Genomic DNA, 10011 nt, shown 5'->3' on the forward strand with positions numbered 1-10011 from the left:
TTCTTGGCTCCCCAGTTGCATTATAAACCTCCCTAGAGGCAAGGCTGTGTCCTCTTTTTGTTAACGTCCTGGCTTCCTCTGAAAGAGCAGACAAAGTGGTGTATTCAGGACCCAGTCTGCCAGTGTGGATGACTACTTGCCCATCTGTCCAATCTGAAATGACTGTTCCCTTTCTGGTTCACTGATCATGGGTCCGCCATGCTCCTTGAGGGCAATAAATACCAGTCTGGACTGCCCAGAATGGAGATCTCTGCCTGTCTTGCCAGCCCAGGAGCCTCCAAGCCTCCTAATCACCCCCAAGCTCCCAGCGTTCATGAAACTCATTCTCCTGGTTTTGACTGTTACCCTGCTCCTGGTCCGGGTCGCCCAAGGTAAACAGGATCTCTCCCAAGGGGCAGTGGGTCATGTTCCCTGAACATGACCCCATTCTGGGGGCTCTTGCAGCCTGGGCTAGGAGAATAGCAGTCTCCGCAGAGGGCTTTGGATGATCTCTGCAGCCAAGGGAAAATTTGAGTTGTCTGGTACCAACTGATCTTGCCAGTGCCATTACTTGATCTCTCTGATCTCTGGCTTGCTCTGGAAAAGTGGAACATGATGATGGGGGCAGAGGATATGTGCAAGACAGAGATTAGGGTGTGGAATATAGTAAAATGGGTACTTTTCCAAAAACACTTGGGAGGGATTTGAATTTTGATCTATTGTTGCCTCCATGAAAATGGTTCCTAAATTTCTGATTGAGGATTCTTTTTGTTGTTGTTGTTGTTGTTTTGTTTTTTTGTTTTTTGTCAGAAAGAGAGAGAGAAAGCACACAAGCAGGCAGAGAGGCAGGCAGAGAGAGAGGGGGAAGTGGGCTCCCTGCTGTGAGCAGAGAGCCTGATGCAGGGCTAGATCCCAGGACCCTGGGATCATGACCTGAGCTGAAGGCAGAGGCTTTAACCCACTGAGCCACCCAAGCACCCCGAGGATTCTTTTTTTAAAGATTATTTATTTGTCAGAGAGAGAGAGAGAGAGAGAGAGAGAAAGCACAAGCAGGGAGAGCAGTAGGGGGAGAGAGAAGCAGGCTCCCCACTGAGCAAGGAGCCCGATGCAGGACTCAATCCCAGGACTCTGGGATCACGACCTGAGCCCAAGGCAGACACTTAACTGACTGAGCCACCCAAGTGTCCCTCTGATTGAGGATTCCAATTCCATTCTCAGACAATCTCAATTTATCTGGGCTACTTTAGCTTGTAGGTTCCACAGAGCAGCTGTTCCTCATTGTCTTGGCTGCTTAAGACCAGCAGAATGGCCCAGGATGTTGTGGAGAAGGGAGTATGACATTCTTGGGAATTTTACAAGTGCCCTAGAAGATGTGCAGAGAGATGTGCAGATGAGCATATTTCAGATTCTTATCCCATTTTGTTGATATGGTCAGAGAGGGTACTGACAGCAAAGGGGAAAGGGAGCTGATATGGGGCACCTGGTTACACTATACTATGGGGTAGATGAAAACTTGTAGAGAGGGGGACTGCCTGTTTCCCCCAAAGGAGCTGGTGAGGGAGGAGAAGTTGCTTCATAGGTCCCACGCCTCCATATTTGGGGGCCTTTGGAATTGTGACTCAGGGCACAAATGGGAGAAGAAAGGATAATGGCCCATCATCTCTCCTAAATCTGGAGGATGCCTTGTAAGGGCTTATTCCCCATATATGTCCTATTTCTCTCACTACTGTCATCTCTGCTGGCTTTGACCTCCCCCTTCCCCAGCCCTCTGCTTTATTTCAAGACTGACCCTGCCCTCTCCTTTTGTTTTGTTTTGTTTTGTCCTCTCCTTCCTTTTTAATTTCAGCCATGTATTGCTGGGGTAAGTTGGGAAGGTGCAGAACAACGTGTGAACAGAATGAAGTATTCCATATATTATGCACGGATGAAGCTAAGTGTTGTGTAAATCCCAAGCATGTACCTGTCAAAACTTGATTCTTAAGCACACCTGGAAGCCTGGGGTGACCTCTGTAGTCTGACCCCTCTTGCCCAACACTGAGTCCAACATCATGAGAGCCCACCGCTCTATTAAATCATTCTTGGCTGTACCATTTGTGCCTGGCATTTTGGCCTCATTATACTTACAAATCAATAACAGAGGAAGGTGTGTGTGCAGGTTGGGGAGAACGGGGTGGTCCCGTAGGTGGTTAACAGTCTGTTTTTCACATCGCTCCTAGCCTGCTGGCCCACAACTTGTCCCAGATGATATGAGGAATGTCCATTCTATCCATTTGATTCTTGTTTTCTAGACCAGCACTGCCAATAGAACTCTCTGCAAGGATGGAATGTCTCATCTCTGTGTTGTCCAATATGGTAACCACGAGCCATGTGTGACTATTGAGCATTTGAAATGTGGCTAGTGAGTAAGGACACAGAAAGACCTGTTGCATCCTTGTTTGCAATGCAAAAGCAAAGCCCCAAAGCATTCTAAACGTCCATCAGAGGGAAATGACGTATTCGTGCTAATGACGACGATGTCTCACTCAAAAAAGATGATGTGAACCCACCTAACTCTGCAAGACATATTGTGGGATGAAAAAAGAAAGACATCCCCTGACATGGAAAACAAAACGTCAGCCCATACTATATGTTTTCTAAAGGTGCGTATACACCTATAAAGTCAGCAGGGGACAATAATACAGATGCAGACCCTTTGTTTTTTAAATCATGCCATAAATACACATTATATGATTTTTATTAATATCTTTTCCCCTGACAAGGCATTAAGCTCCATGAGCACATGAAAGACAAAGACAAAGGAAAAGAGACGTGGCTAAGGGTAACTGGGGAACGGAATCTAATCACATCTAATTTCTACTTCCATTTCGATAACTACGCGTGGGTATTGGTTATCATACCAGACACTTTAGTGGTAGCTTTAGGCTCCTGGGACACAGGTTGCTTCTTTTTTTCTACTTTCATCCAAAAGGCTGCAACCCTCCCCTGAGAAGACCTGAGGTTCTACCCACATGTGGGTTCCAGCTCCATCTGTTTCCTTTCCTCCCAGTTGGGGTCACGGGATATTGAATTGTGGGCTAGTCCTTTTCCGGGACTGATCCTGAACTGAAACAATGGGGATCTTCCGATCACCAGCCCCACGATTTGAGTTGTGGCCTTGAGTATTCCCCACCCTTGCTGCTTATCTGACTAATCAAAAAGGACTTGATTATTCTGAATTGGAGGGTTCTGTTGGGCATCATCTACTCACTCTCCAGTCCCTTCCTATGAGAGCCTGAAACTGGTCTTAGAGTTAAGGCTTACCTCCGTCATCTGCAGCACAACCCTCTGCTGAAACGTCCAGTCTCAGGGTCTAAGTATTACTGAAAACGTCAAAGGAAGAACACTGGATTCGGAATCAGAAGGTCTGGGTTCAAATCCATGACCGCATATCCGCTACATGTCGCTAGGCAAGCCATTTAACCTTCTCCGTTTTATCTTCTCATCTCTAAGGTGAGGATTCATCCCATCTGAGGCACAGGGGTGTTGTAAGATCAAATGAAGGAACAGGTAGGAAATGCCCAGCACAGAGGCTAGCACACATTCGATTCCTGTTAAGACTTTAGTCGTCCTCCTCTTCCCTTCTCACATCTGGTCCGCCATCATGGCCCCTTGAGTCTTCCTTGGCAATGTCTTTGTACAAACCCTACTATTCCTCACTGTTTTCAGGGCTGTTCTCTCAGCTCAGTCCCTGCTTGGCATCCTCCCTCCTCCTTCTCACACTCCAGGCCTTCTACTTTAAGTTTTGCTGCTTGTCTTTCATCTCCCCGCCCAGTCAGATTGTCCCACATCCTGGCACCGAATCTCACAAGGGTTCTGTGTGGTGTATTGCAATATTCCTCAACATATTTGATGATGACACACCTTAAATTTGTCACTGGATGTAATGATTTGAGTTCAGACCAGCTTAAGCAGAAAGAGCATTTCTTGGAAAGATACCATGTAGCTCATAGAACTGATAGGAAGTCTAGACCATTGGGCTTGGAAGGACCAAGGGAGAGTGAGCAGCAGAAGTGACCCACTGGGATCCCACCAGCAGCATTGTCATCCTGGCACTGGACACCTGGAGTCTTGTCTGGACTTCTCCCACAGTGGCTTCTGCCTGCTGGCCACCATATATTATCTCCACCTTCTCTGTGGTTCAAATTTAGTCCTTTAAGATTCAGAGTCCTCTGCTGAGCCTGGGTCATATGCCTGCCCACTAACTCTCAAAGCGGTGCAAAAGAATATTTGCCTTTGGTGTTTTCCGTAGTGGGACATCAGCCCTCCTTTCCATCAAAACCCAAAGAATGGAATGGGATTCAGCTCGAAGATGCAGCAAGTGACCAGGGAATCTTACTCCAAGGATTTGCCTTCGCTTGAAGTGTCTCCCTTTCACTTTGACCTTCTGACTGCCAGAGCGGAGATTAGGGGGAGCAAGGGGAGGTGCCTAGGACGCAACATAGAAGGGGACATTCACCCTCGGGGTCACATGAGTGCTTCCTGGTACCTCCCTCGCCTCCTCCCAGTCCCGGCCTCACCAATGCCAACCTGCACTTCTCCTTTGCACCACCCACCACGCCTGTATTTGTATTCAGGATAGACTGTCATCCCCATGAGGACAGAGACCACGGCTGATTTATTTTCTGTATCTCAGGACACAGAAGCTAGCACAAATCGAGCGTTCAGTCAATATTAGTTGAACAATTTTGACTTCATGAGATATATGTTTGACTTAGATAGCAGAAATGGTCTCACAAGAGAACTCCCTCCTTCAAGCATCGCTTTACCTTGGAAGAGGATAAGTGTTTGATATTCAAGAACCACGGAATGATACTAGAGATTCATATTGTGACTGTAAGACAAGACTGTTAGCAGGGCGGGTATGGTTTCGCCATCCAGCACTGGGATGACCATTGGTCAATGCTGCCATTATAGCCCAGCGGATGGAAAGGTGCTCTTGCTGGGATGCTTGGGGTGGCTCAGTCAGTTAAATGTCTACCTTTGGCTCAGGTCATGATCCCAAGGTCCTGGGATTGAGCCCTGCATGGGGCTTCCTGCTCAGCGGGGAGCCTGCTTCTCCCTCTCCCTCTGCTGCTCCCCCTGCTTGTGCTCTCTTGCTCTCTCTGTCAAATAAAACCATAAAAATCAGGTGGTGTCATTCTCTGAAGGTCTGGAATCTTGTGGACACTCTGCTTTGCCTTAAAATAAAAAAAATTGTTATGTATTTATGAGGTCAACTATACAAACATATTTTGGATTTTTAAAACAAATGTTGTGGCAGGGTGATATATTAAGAATTTAATGTAATTTTTAAAAAATTTAAATTCAATTAATTAACATGTGATGTATTATTGGTTTCAGAGGTACAGAACTGTGATTCATCAGTCTTATATAATACCCAGTGCTCATCATATCCTGTGCCCTCCTTAAGGTCCATTGCCCAGTTACCCCACTCCCCCATCCCTCCTCCCCTCCAGCAACCCTCAGCTTGTTTCCTGTGATTAAGAGTTTCCCTCTCTGGTTTCATCTTTTTCTATTTTTTCCTCTCTTCCCCTATTTTGTTCCTTAAATTCCATGTATCAGTAAGATCATATGATAATTGTGTTTCTCTGACGGACTTATTTCGCTTAGCATAACACTCTCTAGTTCCATCCACATCATTGCAAATGGCAAGATTTCGGGGTTTTTTTTGGTGGCTGCATAATATTCCATTGTTTGTATATACCACATCTTCTTATTTTTTTATTAACATATAATGTATTATTTGTTTCAGGGGTCCAGATCTGTGATTCATCAGTCTTACACACTTCACAGCACTCACCATAGCACATACCCTCCCCAATGTCCATCCCCCAGCCACCCCATCCCTCCCACCCCCTCCCCCCGCCACCCCAGCAACCCTCAATTTGTTTCCTGAGATTAAATTTAAAAAGTGTGGGGCACCTGGGTGGCTCAGTGGGTTAAAGCCTCTGCCTTCTGCTCAGGTCATGGTCTCAGGGTCCTGGGATCAAGCCCTGCATTGGGCTCTCTGCTCAGCGGGAAGCCTGCTTCCTCCTCTCTCTGCCCGCTGCTCTGCCTACTTGTGATCTCTGTCTGTCAAATAAATAAATAAACTATTAAAAAAAATAAATTTTTTAAATGTTAAAAAAAAAAGAACGTAAACGAGCAGCCTAGTTACTTGGTGCTGTTCAGGCCTTCCTTCTCCTCTAAGCAGTTATCTCTGTTCCTTCTAAAACTACTTTTTTACACGCTTGCCTTTTCAAGATGCAGCTGAACGCAGCTCGGGAATTAGCTCTCCCTCTGCTTCACTTATGTCTAAAGACAGGCAAAAATTACTTAGTATGATGTAATCAGAAAGAAGACATTTTATAATGAAAAAAAAAATGGAGTCACTGTCAAAGAGTTTCACGTGGTGAGGCTGGAGTGGTTCCCAGGTGATCTGAGGCATCTGGGGCTGAGACACACCTTGAAAATAATTTCCTTTGTGGGTTAAGATGTACCTGTGAAGCCAAGCTGACCAAAATCATGCCACCACTTACCAAGTGACCTTGAGCAGGTGAGCTAATCTCTCTTAATCCATAAGAGCGGTGTGAGGATGAAACCGGCGTTTACCTGGGGAGCTGGAGTATTTCCTTCTCCCTTCTCAGGGGCGTACTGCTGTTAATAGGACCTGAAACGTCCGCATCTGTGGTCACCAGGCCGTTCACATTCTACCAAAGGAGCTTATCTATACCAACACCTTACACAACTGTATGTGTATCTATTATTATACAAATAAAATTTCGATATCAAAAGTTAAAAAAAAAAGAATTTAATATAGCAGTTACCTGATCATTTTTTCCTTGGGTTGCTTGAACAGGCATCAGCATAGACAGGGAAAGATCATTTTTTTCCTGCCCAGTTATTGGAAGGGGAGCCGAGACCTCGTGTTCTGAATCCTGGCCTTCCTTTGCCACTGGGGGACTGAAAAAAACGTGTGTGTGTGTGTGTGTGTGTGTGTGTGTGTGTGTGTGAGAGAGAGAGAGAGAGAGAGAGAGAGAAAGAGAGAGAGAGAGAGAGAGAGTGTTTCAGGCTGCCCCGAAGACAACTCTCCCTTTCCCCCCACCCTCCTCTTTGTTAGAGAGACCCAGACACAAGGAAGGCAGATTGAATTGTCTCAGGAGGCGTGGGATGGAGATTTTAGCTTCAAGTTCAGGAAAGGAGGGGCCTGGCATCTGGAGGTGTTGAATCTCCACACAACCGGGAGAAGACATGGGAGTTTGGTTTCTGGGCTGTTCGATTAAGTACCCCGAGGCGCTAAGTCCTTGGATGGGATGGCGGGCGTGGAGACCACCACTGCAGGGATAGCCGCTGTGGGAGGCTGTGGTCCCGGGACACGCAGCACAGGCTTCCACGGCGGGGACTGGGGTCAGCGGGGATGGCTGGCGAGGAGCAATTCTCCAACGCCCAGAGCCACCGAAGAGCGGCTGGTGGGATTCGTCTGTGGTCGCCTGTGCATGAGGAGCAAGAGAAATGAAGCTCGCCGCGGGGAAGTAAAGAAAAGTTCCTCCGCATTTTCCGGAATCATGGGGTCCTAGTAGTATCAAGAGGAGGAAGGCCGGAGACCCCCACAGTCACTGACATCGGGCATCTCCCCAACTTCATAAGTGGCATCTTGGAGCAGAATTTAAACTGCATATAAATGAAGAAAGCATCGGCTGAGGCTTGAGTGTCGTGGCCCTTTCATGGCTGGTGTGTGGTCATTAATGTGTTAATGGCTTTTAGAAGCAATGCTCTCACCGGGTCCTGACACATTGCTCGAAGGGGGACACAGTGGGGGATACACTGGTGTGGGGGTGTCTCCAGCTGCCAACCCCTCAATCATAGCCTCGTCCCACTTGCCTGCAAACTTGGCCTCCTATCGCCTCTCTCAAGCCAAAGGCCCTCATCAGGAAGGAGAGGAGAAGACATGAGTGCAGGCAAGTCAAAAAAGTCTGGAGAAGACTGTGATTTCATGGTGCTCATTTCTTCCACCTTCTTGTCATATGTATTTTTTTTTAAGATTTTATTTATTTATTTGACAGAGAGAGAGATCACAAGTTGGCAGAGAGGCAGGCAGAAGCAGGCCCCCTGCTGAGCAGAGAGCCCAATTCCGGGCTTGATCCTAGGACCCTGAGATCATGACCTGAGCCCAAGGCAGAGGCCCAACCCACTGAGCCACCCAGGCGCCCCTGTCATATATATTTTTAAAAGATTTTATGTTTGGGATGCCTGGGTGGCTCAGTTGGTTAAGCGGCTGCCTTCGGCTGGGGTCATGATCCCAGCGTCCTGGGATCGAGTCCCATATCGGGCTCCTTGCTCAGCAGGGAACCTGCTTCTCCCCCTGTCTCTGCCTGCCTCTCTGCCTACTTGTGATCTCTCTCTCTCTCTGACAAGTAAATAAATAAAATCTTTAAAAAAAAAAAGATTTTATGTTTATTTGAGAGAGAGCACAAGTAGGGGTAGGGGCAGAGGGAGGGGGACAAGCAGAGTTGCCCAAACCGGATCACTAGCACTGGCCTCCCACTCCGCACCCTCGGATTCACGCTACAGGGCGTGGGCAGCCTTTCAGGAGCTGAAAAAATGCAGCTGTGCAGATTTCAGGGGGTGGGAGGTGCAGGTCTTAAGGAACTGGCCAGGCCGGGCTGTACCGTGTGGGAGGCATTACACAGCCTGAAGCTACTCTCTGTTCTGGTCTTGGCAGGACCCAGGAGATACCACACAGTTCCCAGGGGCCCAGTTGGCTCTCTGACCAAGGTCTGCCTCTTTCCCTATCTCCTGGTCTCCCACGGTGGCTTCTCCCACACCGGCCACATTGGCAGCCACTGTCCCCTGCTGCCCACTGCCCTTAGCTTTGGCCTGGGTCTCCTGGCCTTACAGAAAATCACTGTGCAACTATCATGCTCAGAGTCAGAGCACGTAGGGGCTCGGGGAGGGCCAGGGGACTGAACTGGACAGAACTCTAGGCGGTGGTGCTTGATGGTCTGAGAACAAATACAGACACACACGTACTCAAGAATACACAAACACGCACCCACCTAACTACACACAAATGACAAGAAAGTATAAACATACACATAAACATTGTAGTACTCGTATACACAAAATACACACAAATAACCCAGGCACGTGAAATATACATAAAATACACAAATGTGAGTGTACACAGCCATGCATGGATTTACACACACATACAAGTACATATAAACACAATGTAAGGGTATAAACTCAGATACCCAACTTGAGATGCTATAGAAATGAACCCATCTTTTTTTGTTTCTCCTTATCTCAGTCAAGGCTGTTTCTCTGAATCATCCTGGAGCTTCCTGGCAATCTCTGCCTACAAGGGTTCATAAAGGGGCTCATGAAATGTTGCAAAGAACTGCCACCAGGAGGGCCTGAAATCCCCGGGGGTGCAACTTCTGGTCTGTTACAATAATAAAGCAGATCCTTCTACCGCAGTCAGGAAGAGTCAGGTGTGTCATGTGTCTTCACTAAACGCTTCCTGGGGGATTCACCCATTTGGTCCTTAACAACCCTGTGAAGTCAGAACTATCATTCCCCCCCGACTGCAGAGCCAAAGAACCAGGCTCAGAGTTGTTAACATTTTCCAAGGCACTATAGGCAGGAGACACACTTCAGAACCCAGGCTCCATGCTGAGTCCATGTCGAGTCCCGCAGACGCCGAATGACATCCTCAAGGACACACAAGCCGCTCTGTTCCCAGCCCCAGAGCAGCTCGAAAACCTGGGATCTCCATTGCTCTTGTTGGATATTTTTTCCTTTTACCCCCTTTCTGTTTGTGCTCTTCTGGCGACAAGGCAGCCTGGTGATGTCTCCCCAGAGAGGAAACAAACTCCTTGCTCGCCTTCCCTTGCTTATTTCTGCCCTGGCAGTTATCTTCAATCTGGGCAGCCAAAGTGATTTTTCTAGGCTAAAAAGAAAAAAAAAAAACAAAACAACAAACCTGACCATGCCCCCACAGTCCTCTCTAGA

The 10011-nt window shown here is 47.5% G+C and overlaps 1 protein-coding gene across 1 annotated transcript; it reads left to right on the top strand.

Moving 5' to 3' along the window:
• The first annotated feature begins 313 nt into the window (after window positions 1–313).
• On the top strand, window positions 314–1953 carry LOC111141872 (defensin beta 121). The gene is made up of 2 exons (XM_022494714.1): window positions 314–371; window positions 1826–1953. Exons 1-2 carry the CDS (start codon window positions 314–316, stop codon window positions 1951–1953), a joined length of 186 nt encoding a protein of 61 aa, XP_022350422.1.
• Window positions 1954–10011: the final 8058 nt, after the last annotated feature.

This window comes from Enhydra lutris, unplaced genomic scaffold (assembly GCF_002288905.1).
Source record: "Enhydra lutris kenyoni isolate GAN:26980312 unplaced genomic scaffold, ASM228890v2 scaffoldscaffold6, whole genome shotgun sequence".
In the NCBI taxonomy this organism is placed as follows: Eukaryota; Metazoa; Chordata; class Mammalia; order Carnivora; family Mustelidae; genus Enhydra; species Enhydra lutris.

Excerpts from the sequence above, each read along its gene's own strand:
- LOC111141872 (XM_022494714.1), top strand. The coding sequence starts at position 314 with ATGAAACTCATTCTCCTGGTTTTGACTGTTACCCTGCTCCTGGTCCGG. Across the intron at positions 372-1,825 it reads CCTGGTCCGGGTCGCCCAAG|CCATGTATTGCTGGGGTAAG; the intron begins GTAAACAGGATC and ends TTTTAATTTCAG.